The sequence below is a fragment of the Dipteris shenzhenensis genome, chromosome 33 (assembly GCF_047967505.1).
Source record: "Dipteris shenzhenensis isolate YYH24624 ecotype China chromosome 33, Dip_SZ_1.0, whole genome shotgun sequence".
NCBI lineage: Eukaryota > Viridiplantae > Streptophyta > Polypodiopsida > Gleicheniales > Dipteridaceae > Dipteris > Dipteris shenzhenensis.
The window spans coordinates 5851132-5873228 of record NC_141628.1 but is presented as its reverse complement, the minus strand read 5'-3'; the positions used below and the strand labels follow the sequence as shown (position 1 = coordinate 5873228).

Sequence of the window (22097 nt, the reverse complement as noted above, 5' to 3'; positions counted from 1 at the left end):
TGCAGAGGGGGAGAAGAAGAGCGGGGGGGCGAAGCGGGTTCGAAAGGGGTGGGGGGGAAAGGGTCCAGAGGGGGCAGGGGTGAATGCCGAAGTCAAAGGTCGTTGTTGCCTAGGTGCGTGGGGCCTCTGGGTCTCCTCCTCTAGGGTCGAGGAGGGGCAGATGAGAGGTTCCAAGGTTGTTGAGGCTCTAGAAGCCTCTTGAGTTTGCTGCTGTTGTGGGAAAACCTGTGAATGGAGAACCTCGCCTCTAGGAGGGCCTGATGGAGGGTTTGGTGTCAAAGGCCCACTCTTTGGAGCTAATGGTCCACCTCACTGGGGACCACACATCTGATCTCCCTCTGAGTGGGCGGTTGCCCGTGCATGTCTCTTTTGGTTGGCACGTTGCGTCCAGTTGCTGGGTTTCTTCTTCCCAACCTTGGCCCACCTTCCCTCAGAGGTTCGACCCATGGGGTACGGTTGCTTGGGGGGCCACTAGGTCGTATCCTCTCGAGCGTTTCTCTGTTGTCTCTATCTATCCTAAGAGGGGGGAGGGGCCTGGCTCAAGCCTCTCGTACAATCACGGGCTAAGTGCCTATCTCTATCTGCACCTCAGACACTGGCATGTAACTTCTGGAGAAAATTTCTTGGGTTTCTTTGCTTCTTACCACCTGTCTGTATGCTCTAGCTTTGCACTGTTTCTGCTGTTTTCCAACCCTTACTTGCTGTTCTACATTCTGGGTCATACCAGTGGTTGCAGGGCATTCCTATGCTGCTCCTCTTGGATTTTTGTAAAACATTTCTGGGCTGTTTCCTGCAGTACTGCTGGTATGAATTTATCATTTCTTGACAAGTAGGAGGCATGTAACAGTGTGATACTACTGTTTTTAGCTTTATAGATCTAAGGCTTTTTGTAGTTATTTATCAGCCTATGGTACGCAGTCTGTTTTTCTGCAGCGTGTCCTGCAGCAGGGCTTATAGTCAATTACATTTGACCCTTGAGGGGTTTTGCATGTATAATCTCCTGTGTCTTTGAAAAATGTAGTGCCATTGCATATGTGCAGCCCAAAACATCCACATAAGGTGAGAAGTTGTCTCCCCATGTGGGTGATTTCTCCCATATATTTTGATGTCCTTTTTGAGCCCCTTCTTTCCTGATTATTCTCTTCTGTTACTCCATCCATATGAGGTTTCTTCCCTTCATTGTGATAAAATGCCTTGCATTGAGCCCGTTCGTGCATTGAAGTCCCCTGCCAAAATAATTGCATGGTTTCAGAAAACCTGGCTATGTCCTCCCCCAAATGCACGAGAGGGTCCTCGTGTTATATATGGATGTTGTGCTTGCGGATGGGTGATTGGTGGGGAGAGAGAGAGAGAGGATGGGTGATTGGTGGGGAGAGAGAGAGAGAGAGAGAGAGAGAAGTTAACTTCTAGGGAAGACAAAAAAGGCCTATGAGATCAAAACTGAAATACTTCATGAGAAGAACATCGCTTGTGGGGGAAAGTGTCTAGCACACACATCTTAAGATCTAGTGTAATTTGAAGTGGGAATTTTTTTGAAAAGAAAACTGGAAAGCCTTACGCATCGCGAGTGGGTGTTTGCACGACTCTCAAGGACATGGGTCATGTCAAATGTTTGCCATGAGTGACCTGAGGTCGGTTGGGGTTGACAGTAGTTCTGCTGTCTCTGAAACGTGACTGAATTCTGTGCTGTTGTCATCTTCTACCTCTCTCTGCAGGCTAACCTGCTGGTGGAGAGAGATGTGTGTATGTATAATCAAGCTGATTCTAAAGCAGAAATGCATATGGATGAGGAAATTTGACATGGGTCATATACAGGATATGGCCACCTTCAATATTTCAACAATAGAACTATATTGGAATCACTAAGAACCCTGTCTTTCGTGCTCGCATGGAACGCATTGAGAACCACTTTCTTACATATGAGAATGCATAGGAGTCGATGTGCTCAACCACAGTTTGTTTTAAGCTTCGAGCATCTTGACCTTCTCCGTATGTATGTATTTTTGTGTGTATAAGCAAGCACACAGATACTCACACATATTTGCACATATGTAGACATTTTTAGTTTCCTGAGGACAAGACGCTTCATAAAGAAAAGCTATAGACACTGTTGCTATGTTTCTGCTAGAAATGTTTTCTGAGACACTGGTTAGTTGCAGCTGCTTGAGAACTCCAACCATTGCTTCATCAAAAGGGGCACATGCTTTCATCAAGATTTCCTTGTTCCCATATGGACGTAATTCCTGTCTGTTAGATTTGTACATCAAGAATTCAATCTCTTTGTAACTTAAAGGTCCTTGTATAGTGCTTAGCTAAAACGTATAATGCTATGTTCATGTCTGTAAGTTACAATTTCGGATTTGCTTGCTAAATTGGCATAAACCAAGAGTGCTCTATGGTTGAGAGGTGTCTTGGCCTTACGAGGCATACTTAAAAGCCGCCTCTAGAAAGAGTGGAGGCATAGGAAAGGTCTTTGTTGCTATATCAACAAATTGTTTTTGAATTGAACCATCCCATCCAGAGTGGAGCTGAGGGTTTTGCTGACTAAATTTAAATCCTGGTCTCAGACTTCTGCATACGTACCAATGCTCCAGAAATGTACAGCACAATCTCTTGCAAAGAAAAATGGAAGCTCAAAGACGAAGACTAAAAAGGAGAAGTCTGAAACCACAAGTGTGAGCAAGCAAAAAGGGATGAGAAGCACACAGAAGCCTGGTGAGCCGGACATACACCTCACAGAAAATACTAAGAAACGAGGTAGGAGAAAGCAGACTTTGCAATATGCTGACAAACCAGGAAAATTGATCGAGACAAAAGAGACAGAACTCAAGAAAGGTGGAAAAAGAAGAAAAATTCAGGACAATGGAACAACGATGGAAGAAAGCAGAAAGGGATCCAGAGCTCGTTCTGGTAAAGCGAATGCTGAGAGAAGAGAATCAAGGGCTACAGTGCAGGAGGTCAAAGAGCATGCTATGTCAGTAGGTAGGGGAAAACAGAAACAGGGAAGATCATTGGCAAAGAAGCAAACAGAGGAGTTACAAACACAGCAGCAGGCAGTGACGAACACGTTCATAAAGGATCATACTACTGATGAGGTGGGCAACAAAGTTTATTCTCATAAACCTTCTGGAAAAACAAAGAAAGGGTCAGCAAACGAGTTCTCTAAAGCAGTTAGCATACTACAGGAATCAGATGGTGTGAAAATTACAAAAGGGGAAAAGAGAAAACGTGGCACTAAATAAGTGATTTTGGGACAATGTTATCCAGGCTTACAACAGACATTACTGAATTGACGTGTTTGATTTTTCAACACTGGGTTTAAAAACCACGATCTGGCTTGACAACTTGGTGCCAAGTAGACGAGAATCCTTATTTCGTATGGTTTTTTTAATGTTTTCTTCTAAAGAGATTTAGTAGGAACCTTATTTGACTGAGTCAGTCTGATCCTGGAAGTATCAGCAATTTTGTATGTGTAATTTCATCAAAGGACACTGATGCTAATTTTGAAGGATTTACCATGTATGGCTATTTTGAATGTGGCAAGAAAAGATAGATTTAATTGTTCAAGGAATCTCAATACCAAGGGTTTGATACAGGGGTGTGTGCATGCTTTTTACTGGAAAAGAATGATTATCATCTTGTTTATTCCAGTATCTTTTTCTCCACAATTCTAGCTGTACATTCTTGATATGAGCAAATGGAGAACGGAGAATGATCCCTCTCAGAATGATAGCTTCATTCCCAGAATGATGTCACCCGAGTGGTGGATCCGTAGTATCATGCATGAATAGTTTGTAATACAATTATGTGATTGTACAAATAATCTGCTTAAAATTTGGTTGACAGGAACTGACAGAATTCATTGATAGTTCAAGAGAATATTTCAAAGTAGGGTTACTGGGTTGGCAAGAGTCCCAGCATCAAACTGTACAAAAAGCAAGCAATAATCTTTTGGAGCAAAGCAGACCTAACTGGTGGACTGGTAGGCAAGTGACCATCGACTGCAGAAATGACAAGTTTCAGCATACTGTTCGGTTGCCTCATTTTGCCATGCCTTTTTTAATTGCACAAAGGAGCCTGGTACTTGATCAAGCATGTCTGTTCAAACAAAGGGAAAAGTTTAGTCTAGTTGAGATGAAGCTTCTGCAGGTGTTGTCCTGCTAGGAAGCTTGTTTAAAGAACCACTTTTAGTAAAAAGGGGTTTCCTTCGTCTGGGTAGACTATTTTCCCACAGATACTTCAGCATGATTCATGAAAAATATGCTCATGGGGATTTGAAAGTATTTGCACAAGTTCTGTAGCTGAGCTGATCAGCACTGTAACAAAAAACCTGCTCTGATGTACAAAATTTTACTTTTTTCAGCCTCGTCCATCTTGAGAGAAAGGGGAAACCCATTTGAGATGCAACTACCTATTGTCATCCATTTTAATGAGGTCTTTAGGTGGGAATATCTCTTTTCACTGTCATTTTCTTTGTAAAATGCCATCATGCAGGTATAAAATCCTTTTAAAGGTGCACTCACCAACCTTCTCTCTGGTTTTATGTCAGAAAAATTTTGAGACAGTCAACATGTAGTCACCACACAGACAGCATCATAATCAAATACATATGGAATTATTGAATTTTTTCAACTTTTGAATCAGTCTTTGAGGTGAATCTCCCTACAATCAAATACTTTTTGGCCAATTTGAGATAATTTTGATAGCATAAGCGATGGTGCATTTCCAAAGAGAGACAATCTTATACCTTCAATTTAAGGTTCCCTTCTGGCCCTAATCCAATAAGAAAAGAGAAGAAAAGAAAGAAAGCCTGTCTCTTTTTTCCATGTCATTTAATAGTGGTGAAGAGTATTCATTTATTTTATGGGGATAAAGGAAGCCATATCCCATGTTATTCTTTATCTAAGTCACACATGATTCTTTATGTAAAAGCCTTATTCGATCTTCAGGATGTAAATGATGTCAACGTTTCATTTATATTACAGCATTTTATGAAAAGTAGCTGGGCTGAGTTCATGGTTTTGAATATATATAATCGCATGATGTGAATTTGTAAAATTTCATGTAAAAATGCATTCTGAAACATTTCATGAATAAGGATTTGGGTGGAATTGCTTGCAAACAACGTGGGCAATGGCTAGTTAATGCACCATTTGATAGGGTTGGAACATGGGAGACAGAGATTGGCAAGGGTATGGAATGCCACAATGTCATTCAAATTGAATGTGCTATTGTGGAAAGTCTTAGTAGGGAAGATGATGGTCAGTACCGGGTTAGCAAAATGGAATTCGAGAGTTTCTCCTTTGTCTACTTTGTAAGACTAGGAAAGAAACTCATTACCATGTATTGTGGCCACACATGCTCTATGGACGAGAGTTTGTATGTGGTTGATGAATGCCTCCATGTGCTTTACATTGACTTGGAAACAAGTGCTGCCAGGCGACAGTGGTAAGCTAAATGAGGCTTTGTATCAAATATGGCAGCTTGTCAAAGCTGTGGTTATTCGAAGGGTATAGAAATGTCGCAACAATTATGTTTCTACTATAGTATTGAGCACTAGCTTTTTGAGGTTTTGGATGATTTGAGACTTTAAGAGTTCATGGCAAGAGAGATGTCTATCTCTATCAAGCTCATGTAGGTCCTGATGGGTTACTCATGGGTTTGGGGTGTAATTGCCTACCTTCTTAGGGGGCTGAAATTTACATTTTTGATTGTAACGCAATTTTGTAATTGCCAAAAAAAAAAGTTATTTGTCAATACTTTATCTTACGCCTACTAAAGTAACAAAATAAACAAGATGTGGCAAGTGCAATGCTCTCCTTAAACCTTGAGGAACAAGCTTGATTACATGTAAGGATTTCCTTTGACTAAAATTAGTATGCTGATTGTTAAACCAATATTGAAGCAATTGATGCGTCTATGGTGCATTGAGGGAACTAAGACTCTTCCACATCCTTTATCTCAAGGTGATGATACCTTGCTTGAGTTTCTAGTTATGGACGAGATATGATATATTGCTACTTCATTGGATGGATGGGCACATCAACAAACTACTCACAAAATGATAGACAATTTGCATATATTTTGGGAGGAATTTCATGGTTTGACCTAACAAGCTTGGTCACATATGGGAATGCTTTTTCCTTTGAATAGAAAACATAAAACATAAAATACAAAAAATAATACTAATAGCTTACAAGATAAGAGAAAAGCATTGTATATACTTGCCATGATGATTTTATGGGCTTTTCAAATGATTTGTCAACCTACACATACGTCAAATCACTCGAATTTCCTTGAAATCCGAGTGAGAAATCGAGCGAAACCCACCAAAATGACATTATTGCATAGAGGACAATTAGCATTGGTGTATAGAGGACATATGGTTTAGGCAAAAAATTTACCATGCTATTATAAAAAAAATTTGGCCATGTCCTCAAGTGAAATTTAAGTTTGATGATAGTACTGGTATTTGTGTAGTCTCAATAGCATAAATACACCGCTTTTGGAGTAGGAGGTTTAAGTAGTAAAGTATTGATTGTGGTACAAATAGCTCCCTTTGAACCTTTTTCATAGCTTCACATTAATAGGTGATGTTGATCTCATCCTCGTTTTTAACATACTCGCCACTCCAGATACATTGGCGTGGTTCGATTTATGTTAAAAAAATTATCTAAAAGTGCATACGCCTCAACCTAGGTGGTATTGAAATGTTCTCAAAGAGGCACACCCATCCGATAAGTACTTGGTCATATAACACACCTAAGGGCATGTTTTTTTGCGGATGTGCATATCACTAGAGAAAAAATGGTGTATAAGGCGTGATCGACCATGCAAAGCATATTTGATGGTGACAATACTTTTTACGCACCTCAATGTAGTTGAAACGGACTTGCGTGCAAAGTGGAGCCCCCATCTGATAAGTACTTGTTTGAATAATACACCTAGGACCGTGTTTTTTTACATGCAAAGTGGCACACCCATCCCATAAGTGCTTGATTGGATAACATACTTGGCAGGCTCATGTTTTTTTACAGATGTGTGTGACACTAGAGCAAAAATAGTATTTAATGCTCGATCGACCATGCAAAGGATAACTTGGCATGTCCATCTGATGAGTACTTGATCGGATAACTTCTCCCACCAATAAATTAAGTACTAATTAAAAATTATAATAAATGAGCAGATTATTAAAAAGAGACTAATATTTATGTAATTGTTGCTACTGCAGCTTGCTTGTGAAGGACTCTCACAAAGGAGATGGCTATAGATTTTGTTCCAGGGATGGATGTGATTTTATGTAGCAAAAGAGAAGTAGTTGCATTTGCTACAATCCATGATAGTGATCCCAATTCAGTTTGCCACTTTCAAAGACTTAGCGAAGATAAGGTGGCAGTTACTGTATCAAAGATTCTTAGCGCACATGTTGAGCTAAAGTATAAATGTGGAGATATGGAAACACTTGGAGATGTTATGCCCTACAATACATCCAACAAATCATTTATAGCATGGGACAAAGATGAGACTTATGCAACAGACATTATCAAGAATACAAAGTGCACCAGCTTGGATTTTACTATAGGGGACATTTTACAAATGAGATCATATGCAAATAAGACTGTAGCAAAAGGTGAAGTATTGTGATTTGAACAAGTGGAGCAATGGTCATTTGCATAGATGAGGATTCTAAAAGTCACTGATGATGGTATGGTTGATAACATAACATCCTTATGTGATCCCTACTATGAGGTAGGCAAGAATATGAGATGGAGCATGCAATTTTTAAACATGAGAAAGAGGCACGTGGTTTTCAATGATAAAGACAAGGTATACTACAATATCAAAGGACCTAAAAAGCGTGCCCATGTGCCAGGCTCTATCACTTCAAATGTGGATGATTTCAATATACTCAATTATAGAAGTGACATCTTATCTGGAGTGGATGAGTTCATTGGTTCCGAGAAACAAAATGATTTTAGAAGCGAAGCCTTATCTGGGGTGGATGAATTCTTGCACAGTGAGAAGGGCAAAGGTTTCAATAGCGATGTCTTGTCAAGTGTGGATGAGTTTATGCATATTAACAAACCTGGTGTCATACTCGCGCAACATGTTCTAACCTGCAAATTTTTTTCCCTGAAATGCTATATGTTTTGATGATGTTTAGGAGGAATTGAATGTAGTTGCTTATAAATAGTAATATCAGAAGGGAAAAGTATCAAGGAAACATTATGATGATGCTAATATTGATGTGGTTATGGATAAATTTTTTTGCTTAAATCTTACAAGCTACATCAAACGATCGGGAGTAGCCCAAAACCCCCCAAAAATTTTGATGCAGAATTTGGAGATTTCAACATCATCAATTTGTCCACTTTTGAATCACCAAAATCGGACTTCAGATGAGGAATATGGGGATATTCCTCATTCCCCCTAAAATTCATTTGTTCCTCATCTGAAGTCCGATTTTGGTGATTCAAAAGTCGTTTTGGGGGGTTTTGGAGCCCTTTGGACGTATTGGTGATGTTGGAATATCCAATTTTTATACCAATTTTTGGCTCCATGTTAGGAAAAAAATTTCCAATAACAAGTCATGCAGCGCAACATGTTCTAGCCTACAAAAAAATAATCCCAGAAATGCTACACATTTTGGTGATATTTAGGAGGAATTGAATACAATTGCTTATAAATGGTAATATGAGAAGGGTATAGTCTCAAGGAAACATTATGATAATGTTGCATGTGTTGATGATACATAGATTAGTCTTTTGATGATCATTATAATAATCATGTAAATTATTCACAATGCATGCATAAATGAAAAAGCATGAAAGAAATGAATGAAAAGACAAATGGTTAAAGCATGGTAGAAATGCACAAACTAATCCTCATTCAAATGGCTAATTCTTATGCTTTGGCCCTCTCTTGTGCATAGCCCCTTGTCAGCATTACCAACCAATAATTTTGCATTTGTTTGCATCTAAAATGAGGAGACAAGCCCCAAAGATAGAGGACAATGCACACCTTCAAGCACACCCTAAATATTCAATAATATATGATACAACTAACAGTCTTTAAACTCAATGATGGTGATGATGCATGCATCGATGTATCTGTTGTGTGTGACTGTAGTCCGTCCATTTTTCCAATTGATTACTCGTTGTTGTTCCCAGCATAGGTGCTCTTGATTTAGCAATATTCATCATGTTAATGTAATTTTAAAAACTACTAAGAACTAGCGCACATGTGAGAAAGTATTTGTGGACACATCTTCAAGCACGCACTCTAAACATTCAAGGAAGAGGCCTCAAATTCAATGATGGTGATGATGCATATGCATGCCTATTTTAGCAGGTTTTTTTTGGTTTTTTCTTCGCTCGAAAAATCTTGCTCAAAGTTTGGGAGTAGGCAATCACTCTATTATCTCAGAATATGCATCGCATCGCATTGCTGTAGTGACTTCATGCACTCCCCATGTACTAGTTGAGCTAATAAAAGTCAAATCCATATTCTAAAAGCACCCAAGAAAAAAGTATATTAAAATACTTGTTTACTCACAATAAGCATGGAAGTTCATTGTCATGGTGATTTTGTTCAATCTCTACTCACAAACCTTCCCTCTAGTTCAAGACGAGCCTTGTGGTGAGAATTGTTAGGTCATTGTACAAGAACCTTAATAATGAACATTGCACCTTAGGTGTACCTCCTCCCTTTGTTGCCCACTCAAGAAACAGTTAGGATGGGTTAGGATTTTCTTGCTTGCAAATAATCCCTCTTCATGTGCCATATAGAATGTTGCACTCAATGTTTTGATTTAAGAAGCTCTTCTACCTCTTTTTTTTCTTTGATTGCCTCTATCATGCATGCATGCACACACATGTACTCAATCCTCTCTCTCTCTCTCTCTCTCTCTCTCTCTCTCTTAGTGCATATATAATATTCCTCTCCATCACAGACCCACATGTGCTCGCTCTTCCTTAAGCGTCTTCCTTGCATACATGCACAAAAACTCAAACATAGGTGATCCCTCCCCCTTGCTTTTCTTTCTCATGTAGTGCATTGCACACATCCTTGATACAGACTCTCTAAGCTCATAAAACTACTGCATGCAATACATATCTACATTTATATATGGCTATCGCTTCCAAAGCTCCAAAAACTTGTAACTTTGATGGAGTACCCATACCGACTTCAAGAGATTAATCCCTTGAGATTCTAGCTCATTGTCAAGTGACTGTCACCCACATGTGTCCTTTAGTGCTAGAATTACAAAACTTGTATACATGTGCTTGATGTGTGGCTTTCTTAGTGAAGGAAACCTCAAAGCAACATGACCCAAAGTGGTCAGTTTTTAGATCGAAGTGAGTAATAGAAACTTGCATAAGTGTTTAAATAGATGTAACTTTGAAATTGGTTCCTCCTTTATGAGATGTCAAAGATTGCACTTTATTAGCTCCCTCACCAGACCATACTTGGTTTCTTTGTGTACCTTCCTCTTTCTTTTTGTAGCGAGTGTGTAGCCCTTGACATGGACTTTATTGGGGTGGTTTAACCTCGTTAAGATCTCCAAATCATGATTGAGGTTTCTCTTGCTTCTAGAGACATTGCTACCACTGACCATTGACTGGAAATTTGTGGTTCAAGTATTGAATAAAACTTCTTTCACTGATGGATCAACCTTCCTCCATAAAACCTTGCCTTAAACTCCACCTAACTTGTGGAAGTTCTTTAGTTTACCAAAATCGTCTATATTCAGGCTCGAAGGAAGGCATGACTGGCAAGTCCATTTCTAGCATCCAAAGAGTAGACTAAAAGGTCCAATTTTTTGATGAAATGTTTACACAACCAATGCTTTGATCTTAATGGAATTAACATTGTTTCTATGTCAAAAAAGTTTAAACTTCTCACCCCAAACTCTCATGTATCTACATTCTTACATGTGTTTTTTTCCTTTTCTTTGCATTAGTCTACTTGTTCTACTCTCATCCAAATCAATATCCTTAGTGATGGAAATGTATATTGTAATAAGTTTTTGGGTGTCTCTGTAATTTCCACACCAAGCCAATAGTTGTATGCAAGGGAAAGAATAAATAATTTTGAGATTTACCAAGCAATCTCTATCTTCAAGCTACTTGTTGTGGACATTTATTGACTTTTAAGTCAAGTGAGCTTATGAACATAATATGAAGTGTCATAAATAAAACAAAATGCAAAGCAAAAGTAGTGCTCCCCAAATCTTGGTCAAACATACAATCCAATTGATTGTCCTTTTGCACATTCACATTGGAGAAAGTTGATCATGACAATCTCTTCATAGGAAAGAGGGGTAAGGTCTTGAGTTCTTACATTCTCTTAGAAAAAGAGAGGAAAGGAGATGATAGATTGGAAACGTTGAGGGAGGATCATCAACAATCAAAATCTCTCTCATCTCCCTCATCTCTCATCAACCATCAAAATCTCTCTCATCTACCATCAAAATCTCTCTCATCTCTCATCAACCATCAAAATCCCTCTCATCTCTCATCAACCATCAAAATCCCTCTCATCTCTCATCAACCATCAAAATCTCTCTCATCTCTCATCTCTCATCAACCACCTCTCATCTCTCATCTCTCTCTCTCTCTCATCTCTCATAAAAGGAGATGATAGATTGGAAACGTTGAGGGAGGATCATCAACCATAAAAATCTGTCTCATCTCACATCAACCATCAAAATCTCTCTCATCTCACATCAACCATCAAAATCTCTCTCATCTCTCATCAACCATCTCTCATCTCTCATCTCTCTCATCTCTCATTAACCATCTCTCATCATCAACCATCTCTCTCTCATCTCTCATCATCAACCATCTCTCTCTCATCTCTCATCAACCATCTCTCTCTCTCTCTCTCTCATCAACCATCTCTCATCTCTCATCTCATCAACCATCTCTCATATCATCAACCATCTCTCTCTCTCTCTCTCTCTCTCTCATCAACCATCTCTCTCTCTCTCATCTCTCTCTCATCTCTCAACTCTCTCATCATCAACCATATCTCTCTCGTCTCTCTCTCTCTCTCATCAACCATCTCTCTCTCTCTCTCTCTCTCATCTCTCATCTCTCTCATCATCAACCATCTCTCTCTCATCTCTCATCTCTCTCATCATCAACCATCTCTCTCTCATCTCTCATGATCAACCATCTCTCTCTCTCTCTCTCTCTCTCTCTCTCATCAATAAAATGCAAAGCAAAAGTAGTGCTCTCCAAATCTTGGTCAGACATACAATCTAATTGATTGTCCTTTTGCACATTGACGTTGGCGAAAGCTGATCATGACAATTTCTTCGTAGGAAAGAGGGGTAAGGTCTTGAGTTCTTGCATTCTCTTAGCCAAAGAGAGGAAAGGAGATGATAGATTGGAAACGTTGAGGGAGGATCATCAACCATCAAGATTTCTCTCCTCTCTCTCATCTCTCATCAACCATCAAATCTCTATCATCGCTCATCAACCATCCAAATCTCTCTAATCTCTCATCTCTCTCATCTCTCATTAACCATCAAAATCCCTCTCATCTCTCATCAACCATCAAAATCTCTCTCATCTCTCATCAACCATTTCTCATCTCTCTCTCTCTCATCTCTCATCAACCATTTCTCATCTCTCATCTCTCTCATCTCTCCTCAAAGGAGATGATAGATTGGAAATGTTGAGGGAGGATCATCAACCATCAAAATCTCTCTCATCTCTCATCAACCATCTCTCATCTCTCTCATCTCTCATCATCAACCATCTCTCTCTCATCTCTCATCAACCATCTCTCCCTCCCTCCCTCTCTCTCTCTCTCTCTCTCTCTCTCTCTCTCTCTCTCTCATCAACCATCTCTCATCTCTCAACCATCTCTCATCTCATCAACCATCTCTCTCTCATCTCTCATCATCAACCATCTCTCTCTCTCATCCTTCATTAACGATCTCTCTCTCTCTCTCTCTCTCTCATCTCTCATCTCTCTCTCATCTTTCAACCATCTCTCATCATCAACCATCTCTCTCTCATCTCTCATCAACCATCTCTCTCTCTCTCTCATCTCTCATAAACCATCTCTCTCTCTCTCTCTCTCTCATTTCTCATCTCTCTCATCTCTCAACCATCTCTCTCTCTCTCTCTCTGTGTCTCTCTCATCTCTCTCTCTTATCTCTCTCATCTCTCATCAACCATCTCTCTCTCATCTCTCTTCATCAACCATCTCTCTCTCATCTCTCATCATCAACCATCTCTCTCTCTCTCTCTCTCTCTCTCTCATCAACCATCTCTCATCTCTCATCAACCATCTCTCATCATCAACCATCTCTCTCTCATCTCTAATCAACCATCTCTCTCTCTCTCTCTCATCAACCATCTCTCATCTCTCATCAACCTTCTCTCTCTCATCTCTCATCATCAACCATCTCTCTCTTATCTCCAACCATCTCTCTCTCATCTCTCATCAACCATCTCTCTCTCTCTCTCTCTCTCTCATCAACCATCTCTCTCTCTCTCTCTCTCTCTCATCAACCCTCATCAACCATCTCTCTCTCTCTCTCATCAACCATCTCTCTCTCTCTCATCTCTCAACTATCTCTCATCATCAACCATCTTTATCTCATCTCTCATCAATCATCTCTCTCTCTCTCTCTCATTGTCTCTCTCTCTCTCTCTCTCTCATCAACCATCTCTCTCTCATCTCTCATCAGCAACCATCTCTCTCTCATCTCTCATCATCAACCATCTCTCATCTCTCATCATCAACCATCTCTCTCATCTCTCATCATCAACCATCTCTCTCTCATCTCTCATCAACCATATCTCTCTCTCTCTCTTATCAACCATCTCTCTCTCTCTCTCTCTCTCTCTCTCTCTCTCTCTCTCTCTCTCTCATCTCTCTCTCTCTCTCTCATCTCTCGTCTCTCGTCTCTCTCTCTCACCTCTCATCTCTCATCATCAACCATCTCTTATCTCTCATCTCTCATCAACCATCTCTCTCTCTCATCAACCATCTCTCTCTCTCTCTCATCAACCATCTCTCTCTCTCTCTCTCATCAACCATCTCTCTCTCTCTCTCTTATAAACCATCCCTCTCTCATCTCTGATCATCAACCATCTCTCTCTCATCTCTCATCACATCAACCATCTCTTTCTCATCTCTCTCATCTCTCATCTCCAACCATCTCTCTCTCTCTCTCTCATATTCATTCATAAGTGCAAAAGCCTTTCAAGGGCTCCATGATATTAAATTTCAAAGAAGGGGAAAGCCCTAAATGTGTGGGCTTGTAATGTGAGGCCAAAAGCCTTGGTTGCTTTGCATAACCTATTGGCTATATCAAATCTGAGGTGTTTGTCCAAGTTTAAGTTGGGAAAATGGAGGGAAAATGAAGGGGAAAGGTTTGGCATTGCACGATGACATGCCATTAAGAACAAAACATTACATTGCTTGTTACACATAAAGTTTGTTTTCTCCAAGCTGGTAAGCAAAGGACAAAAATGGTCATGCTATTATTTTGGTGCTACTTGTGAAATCATTGCACTGCATTATGAGCTAAATGTCTCTTCCTATCCTCCTCGTCTATGAGGAGACATATGTAATAGCTTGGAAGGAAGTGATAAATTTTTGTCCTGTATGTAAACCTTAATTTATGAGTGCAATCTTTTAGGTTTATCCACAATGGTGCACCTTTGACCCCTTGTTTATGTGCAAAGTTTACATTAGTAAGAGAATCATCATTGCCACTCCAGAAGAAAGGCCTAACCGTGAGAGCATATTGAACGGCCTTCATGATATCCAAAATCAAATGGCATGGAAAATTAATGGCAATGTAATAGAACGCGTCTCCACCAATACAGTGCTATCGATATGCAACTTGTAAACTTTGACGATTTTGTATAAACAATGAATTCCTTAAAGTGTATGATTAGGAGATTTAAACCTGGGAATGGGTAGCCACATTATTTGATTGCATAATCAAGACATCTTCATCTTTAGCATCGATGCTAAGAATCCTCCATAGTGTCAGCAAATTGCAACTCATCCTCCAAAAATTTTTATCCTTTAGAGTCATTGTGCTCAAATGCCCATGCAACAAACAATTGAGAGCTCGGAGATTGACCCAGCGGTATAGAGTGGCAAAAATTTTTAGTATGCCATACCCTACTTCAAGACGACTATTAGGTATTGACATCGGAAATGTCTTCTCCTGTTAGAATCCTAAAATTGACCGATGTATAAGTTCAATTGATAAAGCTTGGGAAACTTCAAATCAAATCAACATTTTGAGAAGCTAGTGTCAAGTCTTTGGAGATAGAAGGTAGGAAATCTTGTGAAATGGAGATGATTTAGCTCTGTGAAGAATGCCACAAAAGTTTCCACAGCCACATAAATAAATTCATGAGTGTGGAGGAGGTAGAGTAGTGAAGAGGAAACCTTGATCCTTCACATTCACATCAATGCGATCTCTCCAATCAAAACTGGTAGGCAAATTGTGAACCAAGCGCAGCACCAAGACCTCTTGTGGCCTTTCCAACCAAGCTTTGAGTTGGCTGTTTGAGCAGGGGAGAGAACAACCAGATCTGGTTCCTTCACAGCTGCTAGTTTTGAAAGGTAGGTGAGGTGCACACCTACCAGGAAATCGTGGACTAGAAGCTAAGTCACTCGGGAACTATGTAGGTAGAAGTTCTAAGATTTTGTGAAGCCTAGCAAGTTTTTGATACATTGGTGGATCGGAATGAGCATTCCTAGACTTCTTTCATCGCGGGTTATGTTGAATCTGGGAAGTTGCAAACATGCCTTTGAACTGGATTAGAAATGCAGGATGATTGCGTTGGCGACGATGGAAAAGTGCTTCAGCAAAGTGGAGGAAGGCAAGTCCATCATGTGGATACCGAAGAGGGAATAAAAGGCATGTCATGGGCTTCGATAGGTTCACTTCAAAGGTCCTCGGCATATTTTGCATTGTAGGTTCAACTCTTTCTATAGTTGCTGTGGAGCCACACGATCCTTGAACAATTCGTTTTCCTACACAGATCAACAAATCCATGAAATTGCTATATCAAAGAATACAATTCGAATCCAAGCACAATGGTTTCTTGTGTGAGTCGAACGTATTGTTCTTGGTAAGAGAAGCATTGTGAGAAGGAACAACAGGCAAGGCCTTTGAGTTCCACATGGCATAGCCTTTGAGTGCCACATGGAAACCTCTCCTTAAAGAATAGAGTAGATGTCACATCAATGGTTCTCAACAGTGTGGGAAATAACTTCTTGAGGTCTAAGCATGGAGTGCTATTTCCCATGGTCCCACCCTATTTCCCATGTATTCCCACGTCGAAACTTTATAGCAAAAGCATATGACATGGGGGACCCGGGTGGTAACCATTGGTTGCAAATTCAAGTTATTTAAAAAGTTTTTGGATTGCCAAGTGGAGAAAGAAATTTTATGCAAGAATTAATGAGCAAATATAAGGATGAGCTGTCCACTAGTGTGACTTTGAGACTTCAAAGGCTTTATGATTAGATCAGGTAAGTTGTTGACTCTATAACATCATGGAATATAACCTGTTGGATGAATGCTATATGTATTCTCTGATTGCTCTTATCCCCTCAACTTATAAAGTATTTGAATGCTATATGTATTCTCTGATTGCTCTTATCCCCTCAACTTATAAAGTATTTGCAATTTGAGAACATCAAGAGAATCTGTCATTTAACAAAACTCTGACCAAAAAAATTCACCAAGGCTATTAAAAACCATCACCTATTATTTGCAAGGAAATGCTAAGAGAGAGAGAGAGAGAGAGAGATAAGAGATCTAACAGGAGAGGACATTTCTGATGTCAATACCTAATAGTCGTCTTGAAGTAGGATATGGCATGCTAAAATTTTTTGCCGCTCTATACCGCTGTGTCAATCTTCGAGCTCTCAATTGTTTGTTGCATGGGCATTTGAGCACAATGACTCTAAAGGATACAAATTTTTGGAGGATGAGTTGCAATTCGCTGACACTATGGAGGATTCTCAACACTGATGCTAAAGATGAAGATGTCTTGATTATGCAATCAAATAACGTGGCTATCCATTCCTAGGGTTTAAATCTCCTAATCATACACTTTAAGGAATTCATTGTTTATACAAAATCGTCAAAGTTTACAAGCTGCATATATCGATAGCACTGTATTGGAGATGCGTTCTATCACATTGCCATTAATTTTCCATGCCATTTAATTTTGGATATCATGAAGGCCGTTCAATATGCTCACGGTTAGGCCTTTCTTCTGGGGTGGCAATGATGATTTTCTTACTAATGTAAACTTTGCACATAAATAAGGGGTCAAAGGTGCATCATTGTGGATAAACCTAAAAGATTGCACTCACAATATAAGGTTTACACACAGGACAAAAATTTATCGCTTCCTTCCAAGCTATTACATATGTCTCCTCATAGAATAGGAGGATAGCTTTGACTAGGAAGAGACATTTAGCTCATAATGCGGTGCAACGATTTCAGAAGTAGCACCAAAATAATAGCATGAACATTTTTGTCCTTTGCTTACCAGCTTGGAGAAGGCAAACTTTATGTGTAACAAGCAATGTAATGTTTTGTTCTTAATGGCATGTCATCGTGCAATGCCAAATCTTTCCCCTTCATTTTCCCACCTTTTTCCCAACTTAAACTCGGACAAACACCTTAGATTTGATATAGCCAATAGGTTATGCACAGCAACCAAGCTTTTTGGCCTCACATTGCAAGCCCACACATTTAGGGCTTTCCCCTTCTTTGAAATTTAATATCGTGGAGCCCTTGAAAGGCTTTTGCACTTATGAATAAATATGAGAGAGAGATGGTTGATGATGAGAGATGAGAGAGAGATGGTTGGAGATGAGAGAGAGAGAGAGAGAGAGAGAGAGATGGTTGATGTGATGAGAGATGAGAGAGAGATGGTTAATGATCAGAGATGAGAGAGAGATGGTTGATGAGAGAGAGAGAGATGGTTGATGAGAGAGAGATGGTTGATGGGAGAGAGATGGTTGATGAGAGAGAGAGAGAGAGAGAGATGGGTGATGATGAGAGATGGTTGAGAGATGAGAGAGAGAGATGGTTGATGAGAGAGAGAGATGGTTGATGAGAGATGAGAGAGATGGTTGATGATGAGAGATGAGAGAGAGATGGTTGATGATGAGAGATGGTTGATAGATGAGAGATGAGAGATGGTTGAGAGATGAGAGATGAGAGATGGTTGATGAGAGAGAGAGAGATGGTTGATGAGAGATGAGAGAGATGGGTGATGATGAGAGATAAGAGAGATGGTTGATGAGAGAGATGAGAGATGAGAGATTTTGATGGTTGATGAGAGATGAGAGATGAGATTTTGATGGTTGATGATCCTCCCTCAATATTTCCAATCTATCATCTCCTTTGATGAAAGATGAAAGAGATGAGAGAGAGAGATGAGAGATGGTTGATGAGAGATGAGAGCGATTTTGATGGTTGATGAGAGATGAGGGATTTTGATGGTTGATGAGAGATGAGGGATTTTGATGGTTGATGAGAGATGAGAGATGAGAGATTTTGATGGTTGATGATAGATAAGAGATTTTGATGTTTGATGAGATGAGAGATTTTGATGGTTGATGAGAGATGAGAGAAATTTTGATGGTTGATGATCCTCCCTCAACGTTTCCAATCTATCATCTCCTTTCCTCTCTTTAGCTAAGAGAATGCAAGAACTCATGACCTTACCCCTCTTTCCTACGAAGAAATTGTCATGATCACTTTTCTCCAATGTCAATGTGTAAAAGGACAATCAATTGGATTGTATGTCTGACCAAGATTTGGGGAGCACTACTTTAGCTGTGCATTTTGTTGATGAGAGAGAGAGAGTTAATAATGAGAGATGAGAGAGATGGTTGATGAGAGAGAGATGGTTGATGATGAGGGATGAGAGATGAGAGATTTTGATGGTTGATGTGAGATGAGAGATTTTGATGAGAGAGATGGTTGATGAGAGATGAGAGATTTTGATGGTTAAAAGATGAGAGATTTTGATGGTTGATGATCCTCCCTCAACGTTTCCAATCTATCATCTCCTTTGATGAGAGATGAGAGATTGTTGATGATAGATGAGAGAGAGAGAGAGAGAGAGATGGTTGATGAGAGATTTTAATGATTTTAAGAGACGAGGGATTTTGATGGTTGATGAGAGATGAGAGAGATGAGAGATTTTAATGGTTGATGAGAAATGAGAGAGATTTTGATGGTTGATGAGAGATGAAAGATTTTGATGGTTGATGATTCTCCCTCGATGTTTCCAATTTGTCATCTTCTTTCCTCTCTTTGGCTAAGAGGATGCAAGAACTCAAGACCTTACCCCTCTTTCCTACGAAGAAATTGTCACGATCAGTTTTCTCCAATGTCAATGTGCAAAAGGATAATCAACTTGTCATGATTAGTTTTCTCCAATGTCAATGTGCAAAAGGACAATCAACAAGATTCTATTTGACCAAGATTTGGGGAGAATTATATTTGCTTTGCATTTTATTCTATATCATAGTTCATATTCTTTTCATAAGGTTGCTTGATATAAAAGTTAGTAAAATGTCCATAACAAGTAGCTTGAAGATATTTGCTTGGTAAATTTTAAAATGATATATTCTTTTCCCTGCGTCTAACTATTGGCTTGGTGTGAAAATTATAGATCAGCAAAAGCTTATTATAATATACATTTCCATCACTAAGGATATTAAGTAGATAAATGCAAAGAGAGAAAAAAACACAAGATGTAAGGATTTCAATAATGGCATGGATAATCATAAAGCTTCTGATAGTTTCATATTGCTCAAGATGCTTTGTGCAATTGGCAATGGTTTTTGGGCAACATTTCCCTTAGGTACATTTTCCATATTCAATTCAAGTTGAGGTGTATTTTAGATTTTTCAAAAACACATCTTACAATGTAGATACATGAGTTTGGGGTGAGAAGTTAAAACTTTTTTGACATAGAAATAAGGTAAATTTTACATATTCAATTCAAGTTGAGATGTATTTTAGATCCTTCAAAAACACATCTAACAATGTAGATACATGAGAGTTTGGGGTGAAGTTAAAACTTTTGACATAGAAATAATGTTAAATTCATTAACATCGAAACATTGGTTATCTAAAAATTTCATTAAAAAATCAAGCCTTTTAGTCTATTCTTTGGATGCTAGAAATGGACTTGACAATCATATGTTCTTGCGAGGCTAAAAGAGAAAGAGAAAGATGGTTGATGAAAGAAAGAGAGAGAGAGAGAGAGAGAGAGAGAGAGAGAGAGAGAGAGAGAGATGGTTAATGATGAGAGATGAGAGAGATGGTTGATAAAAGATGAGAGATGGTTGATGGTTGATGAAAGAGATAGAGAGAGAGATGGTTAATGATGAGCGATGAGAGAGATGGTTGATGATAAAAGATGAGAGATGGTTGATGAGAGAGGAAGAGATGATGGATGAGAGAGAAGTGTTTGATGAGAGATGAGAGATGTTTGATGAGAGATGAGAGAGAGAGATGGTTGATGATGAGAGATGAGAGAGAGAGAGATGGTTGATGAGAGATGAGACATGATTGATGGTTGATGGTTGATGAAAGAGATAGAGAGAGAGATGGTTAATGATGAGCGATGAGAGAGATGGTTGATGATAAAAGATGAGAGATGGTTGATGAGAGAGGAAGAGATGATGGATGAGAGAGAAGTGTTTGATGAGAGATGAGAGATGTTTGATGAGAGATGAGAGAGAGAGATGGTTGATGATGAGAGATGAGAGAGAGAGAGATGGTTGATGAGAGATGAGACATGATTGATGATGGTTGATGATGAGAGATGAGATGGTTGAGGATGAGAGATGAGATGGTTGAGGATGAGAGATGCGATGATTGATGATGAGAGATGATCATTCTTCCACATGTGCATCCTCCAATAGGTACGTGACAGGGACCCTTGTACCTCACAGAAACAGATGGAGCAAATGCGCAGGGAAACTCTAGAAGCTAGAGTTAGAGATGGCATTAAGTTCCCTCGTGGTACTACATGGCATGGAGAGCATGCCCAGCACACACATAGGATTCAGCTCAATGGTGGGTACTGTCTTCCAGAGTTCTAGTGCTACATTTGTTGAGCACCACATTGCTACACCATTCCATGCATAGAATGATGCTGATTAAAATGCCCCAGAAGCATTTTTCAGATGCCCAGCCAGTGGACTACTCAGTCCCTTGATGCATAGATGGGTACCAAAAGTGCAGAGAAACTCAGGCTGACAGGTGGTATTGGTGGCAGTAGTGTGCACATGCCAATGGACAGCAGAAGCGTACACATCTTCATCAACACCTAAACCCTGCAGAAAGCCAGGCTTGCAGCCACAGAAATTGAGTATGGATTGAGGGTTGAGGTTGCCAATGGACAACACATGATTAGCAGGCTATGTTGCTAGGATTGGCTTTAGTAATTCTGAGATTTCTTATTCAAAACTGCTCTATGAATGATCTCGAATACTATACAGCATAAAGATATTGTCAACCACATCGATGGGGCTCTAGCGGGAACCTTGTCTACAAGCTCTAAGAGCTCATCTTCAAATATCCTAGAGTAAGTTCAACATAATCTAAAAATACATGTTTCCCATAAAAGGACACGCGAATGCAGTTACTTGCCCTCACTTATTCCTCTCTAGGGATTACAAATGAGAAACGCAAATTACTTTTCAACTTCACATCATCGGAGCCTATGGATAATAGATCATGAGAAAATAACGGGCAAGCCATTGAAGTTTATGGAGAGGTCTTGAGACACGTTTATATTATCAAACTGCCTCAATAGGTCTGTCCAGATTGATATAGGCGACTTTCAGCGCTACATGTGCTACCAAGGTAAAAGCACACGAGTGACTCTAGGTCATCGCCATAGAAGTAATGTAATAATGCAGACAACCGAATAAACATATTCCTACAGATCCGTTAAAGACATCTAACCGTAGAATGAACTACCTGTTCAACACCACTCAGACAACGAGTTTTGGACCCTCAATGCGTCCCACACAGCTGAGAAGCTAGAGTACAATGA

General features: G+C 39.5%; 1 protein-coding gene across 2 annotated transcripts in view; it reads left to right on the top strand.

Annotated features, from left to right (window-relative positions):
• The window catches only part of MMH-1 (MUTM homolog-1), a 102099-nt gene extending 98487 nt beyond the window's left edge, over positions 1–3612 (top strand). For both annotated transcript variants that reach the window (XM_087371358.1, XM_087371357.1), the window contains exon 11: positions 2568–3612. In XM_087371358.1, coding sequence (XP_087227484.1) covers positions 2568–3242 — 675 coding nt within the window. In that variant the 3' untranslated portion in view covers positions 3243–3612. The remainder of the gene's footprint in view (positions 1–2567) is intronic.
• Positions 3613–22097: the final 18485 nt, after the last annotated feature.